Below are 20,665 nucleotides of genomic sequence, written 5' to 3'. Positions count from 1 at the left end.
ATCAGCATTCAAGAAAGCATTGAGTTCTTATATAAATGATGAGAACAGCCAGAATTCAATCAATAAGGGTTAGAAAAAAGCCCAGCATCAGTTGGGAAGTTTGGAAGGGATATGAGGTGGGTGGGGAGCAAATTCTGGGGTACTTCAGATGGGTGGGGGAAGTAGTTTTGCCAGATTGCCTTAAACACAAGAGTGCTGCACACTGTGGCCATTGTAGTTGCATTTTCTCCTTCTCCCACCAGTACCTTCCTTTATTCAATGTTTCCTTTTTCTCTCTCTTCTCCATTTCCTAGTGGTGGCGATTTATGACTACACAAAAGACAAGGAGGACGAGCTCTCGTTTCAGGAAGGTGCCATCATTTACGTCATTAAGAAGAACGATGATGGGTGGTATGAGGGTGTCATGAATGGAGTGACAGGGCTCTTCCCAGGGAACTATGTGGAGTCCATCATGCACTATTCTGAGTGAAGACCACAGGGTGCAGAGCTGCACCTTGCTCCACAGGAACTGTCCAGACTCCTCAGCTCTCCACCAGGACTCACCCAAGTGAACTGAATGAAGGATAATTGTAACAGAACCACTCTTGTTTTATGCTTTTTTCATTATACAACAATAGCGATTTGAGTTGTTTGAACAAATGGCTCTTCCAGCTGCCAGCAGTGGCTGTACCCGACGTTGACTAAGCCGACCCGTTCAGATGTAGATAGTGGAGATGTAACGAACTTGCTGAGTAGCTGATACTTGACTAAAATTCAGACTGATTCAAGCGTGATCTGGGATCCTTCTCAGGAATATTGTATGTGATATATTACCTCTGGCATTAGTGCCTGGCCTCGGGACATCCTGGATGCCAGTGCAAAGGGGTTAATATAACTGGCCAGTGGAAATCTCTCTCCCTTTTTCTACACTCACATGCAGCTGGAAAGACACTTGTGTGCTAGCTAACATTGGATTCATACACAAAGCAGTTCCTGTATCTGAGTTCCAGATGGTTCGTTACATCTTTAACATCAACACTTCTGCAACTGCTCTGTGCGTGTAGACTGATGTGGGGGCTCACAGAGCTGGCTCGGGTTCACTTAGCTTTCAGTTTAGATAATTGAGATGGATGCAGCACACCATTGTGTAATCTTAGTCCTTTGCCTGCCCCAGGTTAGCTTTGTATTATGCACTGGTGTAGAAAGTTATCCCCTTTGGCATGAGCTCCCAGCCTGCTGGTGCAGAGGGGTTAAGCTGAACACAAATGCAGTGTGTGGTGGTGATAGGTTCCTAGGGAGTCTGAGGCTGACTCTAGGAGTGAAGGTTTAAATCTATTGGTGCATGCTTGCACGAGACAGATTATTCATCCCAAATGTCAGTATTACGCACAGTGTAATTTTAAAAGCCAATCAGGTCTTGTAAATTGGCTCTTTTGTACTTTGGTTCCGGATCTGAGTATATGCTGTGACGGCCCTGGCCAGAGGCAGGACAAAGGGCAGTTGTCTTCTTCAGGTGTATTTCCAAAATCTCCTCTCAGTGGAAGTAAAAAGGGCTGCCATGTGTGTTGGTTTTCCATGGAAAGCTACACACAAACTGGTTGTTATTTTAGCTCTTTTCTCTGCCCCTTCCAATGCTTATAAAATAGTAAATACCTTTCATAGCTATACCAAGCCAGGTGTGACTCGCACACTATAAAGGTTTCACGTACATTTGTAGGTTGCTTTTTAATACAGTCTCAGATGAAAATGCCACCACTGGAGTTGGCTTCACGGAGGAGCGTAAAGAACTCAGAACAGTCATCTGTGCCAGTTTTGGAAGAACTTCAAACAAAAGAGGAGTGTTAACGTAGTTTATTAACACAGCAAACTGATTGACCTGCTGTTGTAGTCCACCTTCTGGGGGAGGGCAGCCTATGTACATTTAGTCTGATCTCCCATAGTAGGGAGCCATGTTTCTTCCTGAACTATCTTTATGTGAGCCAAGGTGAAATTCCAGCCAGTACCAACAGTAGCTTATTCAAGTCTAGATAATGCTGCAGCACTCTGCTAAGCCATGTGTGTACAATGGAAATTTGCAGGGAGAGTAGTAGAGACAACTAACTGGAGGCTGGTTTTCCTTCCTTCCTTGGTAAAAATGTGTACAGTCAAGCCAGTCTCATAACTCAGTATCTTGTGCAATCTCTTGCCAGAGATGTGCATTTACAGCAAGCAGGGACACTTTGGCTAGATGGGACCTTTGCTAAGCTGATGCATCAATCTGAGGGGGCAGAAAAGGGAAAGGAATGGACAAATTGTATATTTCTTCCTTGTACTCTGGATATGAAGGCTCCTTGGAGCTTTTCTGCCTCTCAATACTCATTTGTAGCTGGCACTGGAGCCTAGCTGCTCTCATGTCCTTGTCAGAAAGCTTCTCCACTCAGTTACCCCTTCTATCCATCTGCTGCAAAAATAGTTTCATTGAGCTGTAGCTTTCAAGCCCTGCCACACTGCATCTGACAAGGCTCATCTCACTACTCCCCCTTCACTCCTTGCTGCCCTTCTGGAAGGTGGCAATTGCCAGGTCGTTCTTGCTGAATTAGGTGACACCGACCAAAAAGATCCCTTTTGGGTTTTTTGTCTCCTAGTAGCAAAATGGATGAAAACAGACAATGCCTAGTGTCATTGTAGGGGTGAGACAGAGCTAGGCAGTTACCATACACCAAGGTGGGGCTACTGTTAGTTTCTAAGGCTTAGCGACACAGGAAGCTGGGAAATGAAGTAGGATGTGAATTTAAAGTCAAAGACGAGCTATTCTGGGCCATTTTGTCATGTAAACAAGCCCCAAGGGCACATCTGCACTGCAAGTACCAGGGAAACCCATCTGCTCACAGCATGGCTAAAGCATGGCTGCATTGTGCAGTGGAAATGGGGACTCCCACCCACTCCTCAGAGGGCTCGGTTATGGTCCCATCTACTCTACAGAACAGATGTGCTTTTTCTGAGTCTGGGACATCGGTGTTGTAAGTGGTGTCCCTGACCGGGACATGCTTGTGCTGTAGACTGGGCACAGAATCAATATTCCTTAAACTAGCTGTTTCCATTGGAAATACGTCTGGTGTGGCGAGCTCACAAAGCAGAGGAGCTGTAGGGTCCAGAAGGTCCTGACCCCTCACCAGCAGATAACATGGTGCAGGCAGCTCCTTGCCAAAGTGGGCTTGTGTTTTGTCTGCCCCCTGCTGACCACACGCCACTTACGAGGTGGTTCATCCTGCAGAGCTGCTGTGGAGGGTGTTTCTAGGTCACCTCCTGCTGGTTTTATGCTTTTTTATGCAGTACTGATGTTGTAAAAAACACTTGTTGGGTTTTATGTATCTTTTTTATTTTGTACAGGTTTTTGAATTCTGTAGATTGTCCAGGGATGATGCTATATAATGAGCATAGACCAGGCCCAAAGTAATTGGATTTTGTATGTACTGTTACATAGCCTGCATTCTATTAACGTCACTGAGGGGTGTGGTTCCTGTTCTATCGTTTATACCCCCCCATCTCCTTTACCCTTTTACTTCAAAAAGGGGTGGGGGCTTGGGCCCTTGGCAAAACTTGCTATTCAAATAGATGCAGAACTTCTTTGCAGAGAGTGCTGCTGCCAAAGCTGAAATGAAGGTGTTAAGAGTTACAAGCTGTTGATTATTCATTCAGTGTTTTTCTGTCACTGGGGGTGGAGTGCAAGGAGAGAAGGACGCAGCAGACTAGCCCAAAGCAGGCTCTAAATAGTAATTCTGCCTCCAACCCTCTAGCTTTTTTCCATCCACAACCAGTGGGGGGGAAGAGCCAGTCCACCATTGCTTCTGGCATTGTTGGCAAAGGGTTCGTTGGTGAAGAAATGGTGCTGTGCAAAGAGGAAGCGCTACTCCCTCAAATATTTTACTATTACGTTTTGGTTTCCTCAAAGAACAAAAACACTTCCTGCACAAAGCTACACAGGTTGTGCATAAAGTGCCAGTCTGGCTAAAGCTACAGTACGGCAAGTTGGTTTGGTACCTGTATCTCAGTCACGGAGAGGGTGGTGGCTTTGGGTCCTGTTTCTGTGAAATGTTTCTGCTTATGTAAAGCCACTGGGTGTTTTGCTGGGGGGGGGGGGGTGCACAGAAAAACAGTGCTTCTAAGCTCCTCAGATGCTATGGTGACAAGTGCCAATGTCAATTAACATAAGTTGTGCTTCTCCATGCAGAGGGGCCTCCTGGTTGCTTGTCCTGCTGCTCAGAGGCAGGGCACGGAGAAGCTAATCTGAAGCTTTGCTGCTGTCTCAGTAAAGCAACAGGGGCGAGATAATTTCCAGTGCCATTTCACACAGTCATTTTCAGGGATGGGGGAGTGATTTGCTACCACGTGCTGCTGCACATTCTGGAGAATTACAAAGTATGATGTCACGAGCAGGAGATTGCAACTACAAATCAACCTCCTTTGGGGAGGTTCTCATAAGTAACTGATGATTGAGTTGCTTGACCCAGTGGAGGGCTCCATCAGCCCACCCCTGCAGTTGTCAAACAGAAGAGGGGTATGGGACAGAAAGCTACTGCCTCTCTCCCATGTAGGTCTCATATTCCCCCCAGCCATTGATTACTTCCCCTGAGCCTGGCAGTGACCCTCGCTTCTCACTCAACGTAGCCCCTTTTATTGCCAGGCTGAGATCTGCTCTGTACAGGGAAACAGGAATAGCTGCTAACGAAACTCGTGTTTGCTGGTCATAAGGGAGTCATAGTAGCAGGAAAAGCCTGACATTGACATCCTGCGATGGGGGTGAAGCAGGCTCAAAGGCCACAGTGCCTGTCTCATAGCCTGGGGGCGGGGGGGGTGCTCTCCACACGGCACGATTTGTTCAGGGAGGGAGACTTCCAGCCCCATACACCCTCTGCCAGCAGCATCAGTGGCCTAGTGCTCCCCGGGGGGAGAACAGCTTTCGCAATGAGGTAAAATAAACCCTGAGTGAGTCCATCATTGTCCCCAGGCTATGCTGTCAGGTAACATGCTCTGAGCACACGCCTTAGAGGCTTCCCTCTGCCCAGGGGCTTTGCTGCTGTATGCCAGTGGGGACTAGGCTGTGCGTCTTTTTCCAGTCTTAGCTCTCTGTGCTCATGTTAATGCATAATCTGATGGGGGGGGTCCCCTACAGCAGTGGGGGCTGTGAAAGTGGGGCACTGTATAAATTACTTAGGGCTCTGTGCTCTTGTGCTGTGTGTCCAAGCTGTGAAAAGTGAAGCCCTGTGCTCAGGTGATCACAATAGAACCCTAGTAACTGGTTTCCACCTGGAGTGAGCAGTGCTGGGGCAGTTTTGAGCCCTAGGCAGAGTACAGTGGAAACTGCACAGATGTTGCATTTGCCAAATGGGGTAATTTTGTGTAATGCCTCTTTGGGACCAGCCAAAACCAAATTCTGAGAGTAGGAGAGAGTGAGTGGAATCAAGTGGTTTTTTTTTTTTTTTTTAGAACTTACTGTATTATCACATAAGTTACTAATTTCCCACCCCCTGCATCATAATGCTGACTTAGCTGTAATTACATTTTTCTGGGTAGTGCTTTAATACACGGTAGCTGAACTCACTCACTAGTTCCATGGTCCTAGTTCTGTATTTTGAAACTCCAAAACTAATAGTGTGGCTCTGCCACCATCTTTGGGAAGATACTTGAAAGCTAAATCGCTGAAGCCAGGTTTTGAGAACAATTCAGAGAATGTTCCACTGCTGCTTTATTTTGAAATCAGGCAAAAGTGGATTTTTCTCCTTAAAGGTACAGGAAACTATTAGCACATGGCACAGTTGTGCCTTAACAAGGCACCTGGTCACAACAGCGTGTTTGCTAAAGCCTGGGTGGCAGCCTGTTAAGAGGTAGTCTTTCAACCCACCTCCTGCTGCCTAGCTACTACAGGACTTCAGTGAGGGGGGGCAGTGCATTTGTGTGTTTTTATTGATAAATTCTACCACTGGAAAATGTGGAAAAACAGAGCTGTGTACAAATGAGTTTCTTTTTAGCAAGGTTAAGCACTGACATCATCTGAGATTTTCATAATGAACAAGTGCTTGTTTTCATCTTTGAAAAGTGTCTTTTTCAACTTGTGTTGACGTGGTTGCTATGAATGCTCTGGAAAAACCTCACTGTCAAATGTCTTCTTGTTCCTGTAAATTTTTCTTCAAAAAATAAAACACACCCAATTTGGTTCAGTCTAATAAGACATTTTTGGCTCTAGGACTTGATTTATTCAGAGCCTCCACTTTGAGGGTGGTAAGTTTCAAAACATGCAGGACTCAGGGGAGTTGCATGCCACCAGAAAATGGTTAGTGGGTGTGCGCTATTCAAACCCCCTTCCACTGATTGGGGAACATTAATTTTTTAAATTTTTTAAGTGTATTTGGAATTAACTGTTGCTGTGTACTAAACCCTCTTGTTACAAGTCCTGAATAAAAACGAACAAAGCACATATCAAAGTGTCCTGTGAATACACTGCTTCTGTAACACTTCATGGGTTAATCACAATGGGCATTTAATAATCTGTCACACAGCTACCAGCAGGCTGTCAGGTGGACATAGTGTGAGAGATCAGAGCTGTCCCCACTGCATCATTAACTAAGACAGATGCATACAGCATGTCATCCACTGGGTGTTAATGATTTCTAAGGTTTGACTAATGCTGTGGATTTTATTTCCAGCCTTGCATCTCATTGCTTCATGGAGGTGGGTAAAATCAAATCAGTTCTGCTCTGTAGGGTGGTGGTAGAGCCACTGCCCACCAAATCCCTTTTGCACGAGGGCAGCATCAGCCTTTCGGCCTGGACTTCAAGAGAGAGTTGGTGATCCAAATTCTTGCCCCAGCCCTTGCCCTGGATTAAAACACTGTTGCTAGGCCCCAGTCCTCAGTGGTCATAGCGCAGGTCTAACCCTCATCTGAGAACAGAACAGATGTGGAACAGAAACAGCAGTGCTAGTAACAGGAAGTCTTATGTTCCTCCAGCTAAGAGGAGGGGATAGTGCTACAGTTATTGCTTATGAAAGCCAGCACAAACCCGTCCTTGTCTAGCATTTACGACTGGGGGCACAGACTAACCTAGATCACACAAACCCAATAGCCTTACTGCCTCTGTTCTTTGGAGCAGCATGTAAAAGGAACTGAAGGGGATGGTGACATGAGGTTCTCTAGCTGATGCAGCAGGGGTAGGCCAGATCGGATGTAAAAAACTTACCTCTTAGTGGTCTTATAGGAACAGCAACTCCACTCTGGGCTGAATGCAGGGGGCAGAGCATCTTTCTTAAACACGAGCCTTGCAGCCCCAACCCAAACGATACCTAATTTGCATGAAGAATACTTGTCTTTCAAACAGGACTACATCACCATGCACTAGGCCTTCTTGCTCGAGGCAGACAGCATGTAACAATGTGGTGCTCTGTGCACTTTAAATCAATACAGGTGACTTTAAAATCTTATTAAATACTTTGAATCTGTTTAGCCCACACCAGGTGGTGGTAGTGGCCTTCCCCTGTAACGAGCTTGGGACCACTCTGCTAGAGCCAGGTTCTCGATTCACAGGCAAGGCAAGGCCTGGAGCAGGGCACAGGTGCAGAAACATGCCTGAAGCAAAGAAGGTGGATCACAGGAAACCTCAACCTCATTTGTATGTGAAACATGCAATGCTCAATCTGAGCTTCACCGTGAATCCAGCTGCTTTAACAGCAGGGGCATTCTCTAGTAGGCAGTATTTTCCAATGTGTTTCTAGTAAGGAATGATAAGGTTACATAACATTTCTAGGAAGCTGACAAGAATGGACCTGTTTTAGGCCTGCCTTAGTTTCAGACCAGACCAGAGGATTTAGTTTATACTACCAGAACCTGCTAGTCCCATGAAAGCCTTTACTCCAGCAAGGCATGGGATAATCTCATGAAAAAATAAAATGGCAAGATAGGGAAAATAAAACAGAAAGCATTAAATTTAACTACATCTTTATTGAATTGTGCATATTCTATTGTATAATGAGCTATAGTGGGTACTCTATAATGCAGTATGTCTTTTGTCCTCTCCCATGCTTAAAAAAGTATATTTATACATATATTTATATATATTTATAACATGGCAAAGCTCCCCCTAGCCTGAAATTGTCAAGAGTTTAAACGAACCTTGTTTTTTGTTTTGAGAGAGGGGAGGGGGAGCAGTCCCATTCAAAGATAAAATGTGCAATTTTTTTTTAAAGCAGTAAACATATGAATGTATTTACAGCACACGCTTGCTGCACAGACAAATCATTTAATATCTTCTTACATGTGCATCTCCACTATTATAAAGGACACCATCAATGGCTGCTAACAGTTAGTGTAAGCCACGAAACAAGCGGTGATGTTCCAGTTAATGCTTGTTCCATGGCAGTTCAACAGACAAGAGTTAGTTACAACTTATGAAGCAGCAGACAGGAAAACCAACCCCATACCTCCCCTACCGTCAAACTTCAGAAGTGTTGAAGCCCACAGTTTTGTGCCCTTTCTCACGCTGTGTCAAATGCTGCGCCTCGCATATGCAACATTGATTGCATTCTTTTCTGTCAGTTTCCAGTCTGACATCTATGGCAGGGGCACATGAACCAGAAGCTGAATTTCCAGAGGGGTTCGCACCTACATTTGAAGTTTTTCAGGGGTCCACAAATGAAAAAAGGTTGAAAACCACTGGTCTAGATAATTACCACCCTACAAATGTGCAACAGCATCTACTCCACAAGGCCACAAGCCTGCCACCTCTTGCAAAACACCCGCCTTAGCTCTTCATGCTGTACCTTGGCACCCTACTCCTACATGCTCATTCTCAAGAACCAAGAAAGCAGATAACGGCTACATCTTTGGTAGGCAGCAGCGTAATCACAAAGAAGTGCAGCTAGGGCAGTGGTGGATAAGAGACTCGTGGTAGAGGAAGAAGTCAATCCTCATGCCTTCTGAAAGTATAGTCAGGACTTAAAACACCAGGCAGAAGCAGTGTTGCATCCACCGTGCAGCTGAGGTTGTAGTCTCAAAAAGGGTTTTGAAATTTTATACTAGTAGTTCCTTATTTCAGGAACACTATTTGCAAGTTGTTCATTAGTTATTATGATACTGCGCCTCAAAGCAAGGTGGGAATGTGTGTTTGGGTAACCAACAGTCTTTCTGCCCAGCCTCTGCTGCATCTCCTCTCAAGCACCATACGCAGGCCTGATTGATAGGTGCTAAACACCCACAGCATCCATGCACTCCACCTCCAACCCCAGCATTAGGTCCTATGTGAATCAAGGTGGACCATTACTGGCTCCATTCTCTGTGGTGTTTTTTATTTAAATATACAAGGAATAAATGTATTTGCAGTCCTTATTTCTCTCTTCAAAGCTTAACTAAGACTGTAATTCAAGAGATGTAATGATCAGCAGAACCCTTTGCTCTCAGCACCACGTTAACTTATTACTGGAATGCTTTGCTGTTTTTCCCCCCCCAGATGAAGAGACTTGAAAGGGAAATGGCAAGTCACTTCACAATAAAAATGCCGATGTTATAAATAAAAGCTTTACAGACAGGAACCTTCAGAGCTTAAACATTTCAAAGGAAACAGAAATAACATTTCCCCTGAAGTGTTTGCCACCCATCTGCTCTACAGCATCCTCCTAATTTGAGAGAACCGGGAACTGAAAAAAAAAAAAAAAAAGAGTCTAAAGAGAAGCATATAAGACTATTTTCACTGTCCAGCCTGAAGAAAACTGTGTACCCCCATAAAGTAAAAAGCGATGTAAAATATTTAAAATCGCTTCAATGTTAACATGCTAGACTGTTAGAGGAACACTTAAATTACTAACATGTACCCTTCAAAGAAGAAAAAAAAATGGACAGATTATTTGGGTCTTTATCTCAGGTTATGGCTGGCTGTTGAATTAGAGTTAATAGTACCAAAACTTTGAATAGTTGAGATTTCAGCAAATTTAGTTTTATGGAAAAGGAAAATCTGCATGCTGAACATTTGTGAAGTTGCAAAAAAGAGTTAGGGAGTGAGCTGCAACAACCCCGGTGCAAATTTATAAACAAGTGTTCTTGGATTTAATTTTCAGTAGCACTAATAGATAGACTGGAACATACTATGGCCAATTTCACGCAGAACTCCAGCTCAAATCGGAGTTTTGCTCCATCAAGGACCAACAGACCTCCGCTCTATAAAAGCTGATACTCATCTACCACGGAACATACATGGTGATCAGCTAGTCGGACCTCCTGTATAGCACGGGCCCTAAGACTTCCCTGAATTAATGTCTGTCTGAACAAGAGCTGACAAATACAAAATATTCTGTTCTGAGTCACCCCACTGCAAATTCAGAGCAACAGCATTGATTTCAGTGGAGTTATTTTGGATGGAGTGGTTGTATCACACAATAGTCATTTAGACTCCTGTATGTTAGGGCTGCATAAAAAAAACTAACAAGATAGCGCCCGCTTCAGCTGCATGAAAAACAATTTCACCTTGTCCCCCGCTAATGTAATTGGGCTCTTCACAGTTTTCTGTAACAAGTGGAAAAAATCATTTTTTCCGTCTAGTGCTGACCCTGCACTTTCACTTCTCTTCTGATGGAAGAAAATAGTTTCAATCCAGACTGAGGCTGACTGTTCTTGGATTTAATGTAACCTCTGGGCACTGAGGTAAAAAGATGAAAATAGCTTCTTACTGTGCAATGCTAGAACATCCAAGCACTAGACACTAAAGCAATTTCAAAACTACACTTGGCTGAGAATTGTTTAGATTCCTCTCTCTCTGTTCTGAACCTAGGGGACAGTCTGCTTTTTTCTACCCTGCACTACAAATGGTGATCGTTCTCTCTGGGCACGTTATGGAGGTGCTCTCTTAGCTTTGCAGACCTGCACATATTCAGTGCAGTAAGTTGACATATTTGCTACATTCAGAGCTCTAATGTCCATCTGTGGCAAAACAACAGTGTTTTACGAGCAAAGCATTACCAAGGACACAGCGCTTGTGTTTGGATGATCAATGCTCTCCGCTTTCATGGTAAAGGGCAATGTTCTCCTACTTGCTAGAGGATATCAGCAAAACATGTCAGCTATTCCTCCAATTTACATGTAAACTCATTCTGGAAAGAGTGCACTTCCACACTAAGCTATTTTAAAACACCTGCATTTCAATCACACCCACAATAACTGTTATGATCTTTATTCAGAGGTGATCAACTACATGTTAAAAGTACTTTTTTTAGTTAATTGACAGTCTAGAAAGACCGACCAGGCTTAATTTCATAAAGTAACTGAGTCTCAGCAAAATATACCACAGGACTAACTATGGCTCCTGCTGCAATTCAGACAGAGGCAGAAATGCCCCTTTAGCTGATGGCCACAGGTGCTACCAAGGAGAAGCAGCACCAGGATAACTTTCTCCCAGGTGAGCAATGGGATGGGCCAACTCTGTGTTTTGGAGTCATCCTAATTTACCCTGAAGGGGCTCCCTGGTTCTGGTCCTCCACTATTTCTGTTTCAGTACACACTTGGCTTTGCTTTTTACATTCTTCTGAATGAATTCTGCCCCCTTCTGCTAGGCTGTGGCACTTAGCAACTAGTGGTTGCTACTTGTTCAGACATTAGAAGGGATAACCAAACTTGGCTCCAGTTCCTCCTATTTCTCATTTTAAGGAGCTGTTCCCTAGTCCTCTCTTCTCTTTCCCCCACTTACTCTCTGACCTCATCAATTCTCACTGTACTTATTCTGATGCCTCAAACTTGACATTTAGCCCCCGAGTTCCACCTTGTCCCAAACGTAAGAGAAATCTAGTGGCCTGTCACTGTGTTATATGTTCATGTCACTCTACCTCCTTCACTCAGCGATTTCTTCCTACCTATTTTGTATTTCTCAGTACTGACATACAGTAGGAGCATCAGTCAGCTAACCTAAAGCATCACTGCCTGGTCTTGCTGTATTGAAAGCACCTCTGTCCTGTCTTGGCTGGCTTCGGTTTAGCAAAGTGCTCTGAAAAACACACATTCATTCTCACATGAATTCTAGTCCCTCAGGCAGCTACAACTCCAAGCACCTTGCAGACCTATCAGTGTTTCTTGATTAAAGGTGAAAAAATATTTTATTTTTTTTACATAAAAATAGCTTCAGATTCTAAATCATTAACAACATACACAGTCTGACTAGAATAGTCACATTTCCTTACACAGATGTCATTTTCTCTTGTGCTTCCATACTAGGCTCTATCACAGGGCTTGTGTTTCTCCTACAAGATTGGTGAAAATACTGTTTTACATATTCAAACATTAATTAGTCCCACAACACCCCAGTGAGGTAGATAGGCATTATCCCCATTTTCCAGATGGGAAAATAGGTATAGAGAACATCACAACAGGCTAAGGAATGCAGCTCTGGGATCAGCTGCTCTTGCAAGAGAAAAAGCACTCTGAGTGGAGGTCCTAGCAAGTGGCAAATATCTGTTTAAAAGTAATTTAAACTACACCTGTATTTTGTTAATAATGTGGGATCAAACCATCTGTCCTAAAGTATGGCTGGTCAGCTCCAAGGTGCTATGCTGACTAAACCCAAATTATGGCCAATTTATGGTCAATATTCTTTGCAGAAACTACTTTCTTGCTATGAGAGAGAGAGGAAGCAAAGGGGTTAAAAGAGAGGGAAGAAATGAGGCAATTTCCAAATCAATGAGCAGGGAGAAAATTACTTGCAAACAAGGCTTATATATTTGAACACTAGATCAGAACAGCCAATAAGTTGGAAAAGCAAGTTGCCATCAGGATTCTCAAGGTTTGCAACGGCAACCAGGTAATTTAATTTTTGCCACCCTGTTGTCTAGTTTCAGTATGCTTCGTTGAGAGCGTTGCAGCCAGTTTTTACTACTTAGCTTGTACCAACACTGGACTGGGGACAGACACTAGCAAAGACTACAGCACCCTGAAATAGAGCTTTGCCAAGAACACAAATGCTGAAAAATAAGAGGAGGGAAAACCAGAACTCAAGGAGAAGCTTCAGAAAACCCCTGCAGTGACACTATTCTAAAAGACCACTGCATCTTTTGGTTTATATAAAACTCATGCAGGTACAGAAATAAAATACATGGGAACTGTGGAAATTTGCGGCATTAGCATTTCTTCAAAGACACAAAAGGCTGTTGGATTGCCCAAAGCTAACAAATAAAAAGATTAATTCCTGTTCCCTGAATGACACTCACTCTTTTTGCTGCAAATATGGAGTTTGGTTTTCTGACTTCCAGCAAACTGTTCAGTGACCTGCTTTAGTTAGCACAGATTCATGGTCCCATGGGAAACAAGTATTAGAAAAATGAACTTGATCATAGGAAACCGAGAACAAGTCTCATCTGCCTTTGAAGAAATTGCATTTAAGACATTCCTCTGCCATAATTACGAACAAGTGCAGATCCCAGAGGCACCTACACCAAATGAATAAAAGAAAGAACGATAGGGCTGACGCGCACTAGTGGAGTTATTGGAGGGGAGGGAGGATGAAGATAAAAAAATTAACTAACTGATTTAGCTCCCAGAGAACATGGGTGCACGCTGGCAGTGATCAGTAGGTAAACTCGTCAATAAAAACAGTGAGGCTAGAATTCCTATCTGTGCACCTTTAACTCCACTGGAAGGTGCGAGATCGAGGGCCAGCATACAGTACCAAGCAGCAGAAGGAAGAACGTAGAAAGTTACAGTACCCATTAATTGTAGCATAGTTCAACAATCTTGTTAATAAGACACTAATCAGCCAACTGAGCATGCTTAAAATCAACAATGCCAATGCTTTTAAGGACACTTTATAAGCAAAAAATAGTAGAAATAAAACTTGTGAACAGTTTGAAAGATACAAAAAAGTGCCTTTCCACAGCAGTGCTTTAAAAATGCACACAATGGTATATTCTTATTGCTCAAATAAACTACTCAAAAATATTACAACCATTTCCTGGAGGTGCTGAAGCAGATTCAAAATCAAATGAAACAGGTAAGCAGAGACAGCACCATGCATTTTCTCTTTTCACAATGCACTTATATAGAACTATACAAGTACAGATGGTTTGTGACAGCTTCTCTCCTAATCAAACACTCATTTCCTCACATGGGTTACTATACTTTTAAAAAGGAGGAATGCTGTAACGATGCTTCTCACATTGACAAGCCCAAATGGCAAATATTCTCTCTTACCAAATATTAGTTTCTACTTTATCGACGCACATGATCTATTGCAGCATTGCTTGTGATTTCTGGACTGCTTTCTTGGTTTCTTGTTTGAGAAAAAAATAAGAGCATTTAGAATTTATTTTTGAAGGAAACAAGTGGTAAAAATCTGACCACCTCAATCTTGATAGTGTCCCTTTAGTGATCAGGGAAATTCACACAAACGAACATGTTTACGTACAGTGCTAATATTGAGTTATTTTACAACGTACACTGTACTGCACATGCACGAGATGCAAGGTCGCTTATACGAAGTATACTACCATATCACAATGTCCGATACCCAGGTAAGACTGCACAATCAAAAACTAGCAGATTACAAGAAAAAGGATTCTATTATTTTGATCTTATGGTTGTAATCAGCAATAAATAAATAACAAATCAAATAAAGTATTCTATTTCCACCTAATAAGGCCCCTGATGATGTAACTGGATTCCTAACATTTTATCGGCTCCCAAATTATATATTTTTTCAGTCATCTTCCATGACTGCCAGAAGTGCAATTTGTTAATTAATAGGCTTATGCATTCGTTGCCGTCTGAAAAGGTCAAAGAAAACAGGTTCCTAGCTATTCGTGGACTGAAATTACCACTTCCATCCCTCCCTCCCCAAATGAAAGCTTCTAGCTCACAGCTGGCGAATTACACACAATGCTTCCTCAAGGGTTCTCAGCCATTTTTTGTAAAGATAATTCATCTCTTCAGGCACAGATAAGGTGAGCATCTATATATGGTGTGTGCATGTGGCAGAGAGTATTACTGAATACAGAAACATACCTGTATTTTCAATAAGATGTACACATGTACTGATGATGTATCACATGACAGATCGTTAAGCCTCCCAATGGGTCAAAGTAAGGAATTGTGCCTACCAGGCTTCTTACCCCATTAGAATGTGTATTGGATTGGAATAATATATATGTATCCCACTTAGTGTATGAACAAGGAACTTGGTTTTCAACTATTTGGAGGGGGAGGCTCTTTATAGTATAAATATATTTCACTCCAGCCCAATATATATAACTTCCCCCCCCCTCAAAATGTATTTATTTTCAGTAGTATTACGACCAGAATGTTTTGGTATGTTGTGTCTGTATTTTCAATCAATTGAAAATGTACAGATACTGACAGAATGCTTCAGTTCTGTATTACCATTTACCCGTCACAAACTGCCAAAAGATGCTTTTCTGATTTAAAGTGCCCCTTACATCTTCATCTTCATGTAAAGGTTTGACTGGTTAGAGTCCAATTCCGAGTAATAGATACGTCAGTGGACTGAAACAATAAATACAGATCTACAAAAACATTCTGGTTATCTTCTATAACTGGGACGTAATATCACAATCTATAATATAGCTACATTTATAATACATGCACAAACATATCTCACATGGACAGATGCTACAAAAAATTTCTTTTTTTTCTTAAATGCAGAAAAAAGTAAGAAAGGTTTTTGGTCCAATCCATATGAAGGATAAAAGAAATTGCAAGGGAGAGGACAATGCCCCTCCACACCCTTGAAATAGTCAAACCCAAACCCTCACACTTTTTGGACTAGTTCTGAAAGGGAATGCATACAGTTACCCTTAGTGACAGTGGGAAATCACGTCTTGATCATGTTATCGCACAAGTCACATGTTCTCTCTCTACACACAAAGTACAGATTTGCCGATTGTAGAACTGACTGAAAGTCACGCAAAATATAGTTCACCTAATGATTACCAGTCCCTAGACAGCTTGGTGTTCTGATCCCTTTTGGGGGGAGCAGGCGGTGGCCCCCTCCGCAACGTTGCATAGCCTGATATATGACTGCCTCCATAGCTGCCAGTCTTTTGCTGGTCTGCAAGCAGTTCCGGTGGGGGTGGAGGCAATGCCATGTCATCCATCGTGGCAGTTGGCTCTGTTCTGGACACACGGGAAGAAGAGAGGGAGCCATGCCGAGTGATGGACTTCCGCTGCAGAGTCCTGTTTAGGTCTGCCAGGAAGCCAGGCTGAACACTAAGGCTGGACTTGGGTGAGGTGGGCACTTGTGGACTGACTGGCCCCTGCGATTCCATGATTTCTGCCTGCGTAAGCCGGGTGCTGTCATTCCGCTTGGGACGTGTGGGCGGAGGAGCTTTTTTCACTGATGATTTAGACCAGGGCTGAGGCTGGGGATTAACAATAGCAACTTTTGGAGAGGTGCTACCTGAAAACACAGATGGGATTTCTACAGGTGGTAAAGGCAGATCTATTTCTGGTGGGGGTGGCGGAAAGTCTGAATCGGATGGAGGAGAAGGAAATTCTACCATGGGCTCCTTCCCAGACACTCCTACTGCAGGTACCTTTGCTAAAATACCTCCTTGCTGAAGAACTATAGGCAGATTCACCCCAGAAAGATTTAGCTTTCCTGGCTTTGGAGGAGCTGCAGGAGGAGGTGGAGGTTCCTTGGAAGGAGATCCTGAAGGCTCTGGTGGATGTGCAAATTTGCTGACAAGGCTGTCCACCGAAGGTCTCTTAGATTCATGGTACTCAGCAGAGCTGCTGGATTTGATGCTGGAGTTTCGTTGAGGTGTTGGAGGTGGTTTCTTCCCTCCAGGACTTGAGGTCTTGCTGGCCTTTTTGACTGGAGATCCCGCCTTGTCCAGGGTAGGAGAAGCTGCAGAGGGAGCTGGGGAAGGTGGGGGAGGAAACACTAAGCTGCTCTCAGGTGGAGGAGGAGGAAAATCAGGAGATGGAGCAGAGGTGGGCTGCCACTTGGGCTTTGCTTTCACTGCTGGGGGAGACTGTGGCGCCCCACTTACTGGGACAGGCTTTAAAGGCTGAAGTTCTGTGGCTGGAGGGGTCAGGGGAGGTGGAAACTGACTGGCTATCTGCTTCACAACAGATGGCACAGGAGACTGAGGGGATGGGGGAGGTTTAACAGAGAAACTCTGCTGTTTTGGTAAGGTGGGTGGGGGAGTAGGCCCTGGAGGAACAGGTGCTGGTGGAGGAACTTGGGAAGCTGTGAAATTTGGCTGCTTTTTTATTGCAGGAGGAAGGGGAACGGGCCCGGGTGGCGGGATGTGGGTCACGATGGGCGATGCTGCCTTTGCACTTGCCTGCGTGGGGACAGGTAGGAAGGGTTTAGGAGGGGCTGGGGAGGGAGGTGCCGCAGGCACAGGGGGAGGGAGAGGGGGTGGTGATGATGCAGCTGCTGGAGTAACGTTCTGTGGAACCTGATGGATTTTGAGAGGGGGTGGTGGTGGGGTGAACGGTGGCACTGATGGGGTGCAGGGGGCTGGTTTCAGCTGTGCCATAGCTGATCCAGGGGTAGGTGGAGGAGGAGGTGGGGGAGGAGGGGGAACCACCAGCATGGGCAGCTTTCCCAGCACTGGGGGGGGTGGCATTTGCTGAGTGATGGGGGGAGGTTTAAAGAGAGGCCCAGCATGCTGGGAGGCATTCTGCAACCTCGTGATCGTGCTGTACTTGACAAACAGGGGGGCCGCTGAGCCGGTTGAAGGCACAGACTGGCTGGGAAGAGGTGGCGGTGGCGGCGGAGGAGGGGGTGGAGGAGGTGGGGGTGGTGGCGGTGGGGGTGGTGGAAGGGGAGGCGATGGCTGAGAAGCTGTGTATGGGGTAGCCACTTTAATCTGCGGGGACATGGCAGGTGCAAGCGAAGTGAAGGGTCGGCTCACAGACTCCATTTTGGCCTAAAAGATGGGGAGTTAAAAAAAAAAAAAAAAAAAAAAAAGAGAAAGAGAGATTAAGAGAGGGTATAAAGGCAAGTCCTAAATGTGTTTGTCATTGAAAAAGTAAGATGCAGACTACAGCATGCAGGAAACGTGTAAACAACGATGCAGCAGAAGGAAATTCTGAACACAGACAAGATGGAGGAACTAGAATGTGCTCATGGAGGGGGTGGGGTGGAGATGGGGTCTCACAAGGAAGGAGTGCTAGGTTTACTCAACTATGTGCCTGAACAATAGGAGGAGATGGACCGTAGCTGAAGTTTTCTGATCAGACAGCAGTTCAAGAGGGCAGCAGGCGCATTGTTTTTGGGTGTTGAGCACATACAGAAGTGAGGCACGACCCCGTGAAGATTCCTGGGGGCAGACCTGTGTGCCCATGCAGAATCCCAGTAACGTTCATGGGATTCCAGATGGGTGTAAGGCAGAGGTAGGCAACCTATGGCATGTGTGCTGAAAGTGGCACGCGAGCTAATTTTCAGTGGCGTTCACACTGCCCGGGTCCTGGCCACTGGTCTGGGGGGGGGCTCCGCATTTTAATATACTTTATTTACTTTACATACAACAATAGTTTAATTAGGTATTATAGACTTATAGAAAGAGACCTTCTAAAAATGTTAACATGTATTACTGGCACGTGAAACCTTAAATCAGAGTGAATAAATGAAGACTTGGCACACCACTTCTGAAAGGTTGCTGACCTGGGGTGTGAGGGATGGACCCCGGGAGATCCCCTTGCAGAGAGCCCTCAGAGAGGAAGCCACGCAGAGTAAGAGACATGGCAGGTGGCTGTCCAGGTCCGTAAGACTGATTTTGGACCAGGCTGATGCTAGGCCTGCAAGGGCACCTGTCTCTCCATGACCTCGACCCACATCAAGAAATGCTATTCTTTTATGCTAGCTGTGGTGATGGCATTATGCTGCTAATGTTTTGACACATGAAAGCCTGAAAATATTCTGAGAAGTGTGCCAACACTATAGGAACAAGCTCCACATGCTGGTACATCGAGACATTTTCATCCAACATGCACTGAAGTTCAACAATGCAGTGAGAAAAAGGGGAATTTTATGGAAAAATCCTCAAACATTCTGTATAAAATAATTAAAAAATTGATACACAAAAATTGTATTGGTAAAGAAGAGCTAGACATGCAACTGAATGTAACAGAGAGAGAGCAGGGATGAAAAGAAATGGGTTGAGAGAGGAAGGAATACTGCATTCTACAGTCCAGCCAATTCATTTGGTTTTATTCAGTAACATTAGGGTTAAAGTTTTTAAAATTGTAAATCTAAATTTCTGTTAAAGATTAAACAACATAATTATATTTACTCCTAAGGTCTGTCAACACCACATCCTCCTTATAATATGGTCCTCCTTTGAGCCAAGCGGTGAGTTTCATGATGATTGTAATAGAAAGCCTACTTCGTAACTGATGCCAAAAAACAGCTTACTAGAATGGACATCCACAGTTACTAAACATTTTATGACATATTTTGTCAGTGCCACTATATATTATCTATGACTAGCTAACTTATATGAAAGGGTTTGCATATCAGTTTGTTACAAAGGTCAATACATGGATAGTACTATATCAACTCTTCATTTGACTGGGAGAAAAGTGAAATATTAACTTATAATGAAATAGATAAGACTGAAACAGAATAACTTATAATGAACATGGTGTGTACCTCTATTTGTCAAATTAAGCTAGTAAGGCAAGGAACTGGACAAAACCCCGGAGCAATTCAGCAGTTCAAAAGAAAGAATAAGATTTCTTAAAAGGGTTAGTCTGCAAGATTCTGGTGATGTCACTCAGATTAATGTGCTTTCAAAACAGCCCCTGACCTTTATTCTGCCCTGTATAAGTCATGCCGGGTACTCAGACCTTAGCTGTGCTGGGCTTCACGTTTGACACCTGAGACAGTGAGGCAACAGGAGAAACACAAGGAGCATCAAATACAAAAAGGGTGACAGAAGCGTAACAAGCACGCATCAGCGCATGGCAGAGTTTGCGAAGATTGGGAATTAAAGACTATGCGAGGGTGTTCTGTGACCCACTTTGTCTTGTTATTTAAAAAACACATTCTGAACTCTCATTTTGGCTCTTCTTTTGTATTGCCATCCTGGCTGTATTTAAATTGGAGAGCTGCTCATAAGCTAAGTAAATAAAAAGATCAACCTAAAAACCACTGTAATGGCATCCTTTACTGCACTGACCTGAACTGATTAATAAAATATTATTTGGCAGATAGACAAGTCTAATTATTAAGAAATACAGAATCATTCATTTGCTCCAACTGTATTGTCAAAGAGCAGTCTCTTTATAAGCAGTTAGATTACCATATGGTTTTTGAACATGCTTTTAAAATTTTAGATACAAATAAGCATGAAGAATTTTACCTGGCATCTAGGAGGGTGATTTTTACACAAAGCAATAAACACATGGAATATTGAGGAAAAGATGAAGATGAAGAACAATGTCTCTGAACTTTTAAAAATATGCACAATGATTTGTAACAAATTACAAAAGTGTGTTCAGTTAAATTTGCTTTATAAAGGCCTAGAAGATAATTAATTCTGTGTTGCTTTTTTTTCCCTCTTCTCTGAGGCAGTTAAAACTAGCTTATATTTGCAGTTGTTAATTCAGAATGGTGAAGTGTATCTTTAGGAATATTTAGAAACTACACCAATGCTATTTATAAGGAGAGAGCTGCTACTACAGTTTGTATATGCAATAGTTACACTATTGTTAAAG

The 20,665-nt window shown here is 43.6% G+C and overlaps 2 protein-coding genes across 13 annotated transcripts in view; one reads left to right on the top strand and one right to left on the bottom strand.

Moving 5' to 3' along the window:
- Positions 1-2,056, top strand: part of ABI2 (abl interactor 2) — a 122,303-nt gene extending 120,247 nt beyond the window's left edge. For all 9 annotated transcript variants that reach the window (XM_050969601.1, XM_050969600.1, XM_050969596.1 and 6 more), the window contains one exon: positions 294-2,056. In XM_050969601.1, the coding sequence (XP_050825558.1) occupies positions 294-469 (176 nt within the window). In that variant the 3' untranslated portion in view covers positions 470-2,056. The remainder of the gene's footprint in view (positions 1-293) is intronic.
- A 10,027-nt stretch (positions 2,057-12,083) lies between these two features.
- RAPH1 (Ras association (RalGDS/AF-6) and pleckstrin homology domains 1) overlaps positions 12,084-20,665 on the bottom strand; it is a 155,855-nt gene continuing 147,273 nt past the window's right edge. For all 4 annotated transcript variants that reach the window (XM_050969561.1, XM_050969562.1, XM_050969563.1 and 1 more), the window contains one exon: positions 12,084-17,874. In XM_050969561.1, the coding sequence (XP_050825518.1) occupies positions 15,922-17,874 (1,953 nt within the window). In that variant the 3' untranslated portion in view covers positions 12,084-15,921. The remainder of the gene's footprint in view (positions 17,875-20,665) is intronic.

The sequence above is a fragment of the Gopherus flavomarginatus genome, chromosome 10, assembly GCF_025201925.1.
Source record: "Gopherus flavomarginatus isolate rGopFla2 chromosome 10, rGopFla2.mat.asm, whole genome shotgun sequence".
In the NCBI taxonomy this organism is placed as follows: domain Eukaryota; kingdom Metazoa; phylum Chordata; order Testudines; family Testudinidae; genus Gopherus; species Gopherus flavomarginatus.
Note: the sequence above shows the minus strand (reverse complement) of the source record. Positions and strands in the feature narration are given on the sequence as shown.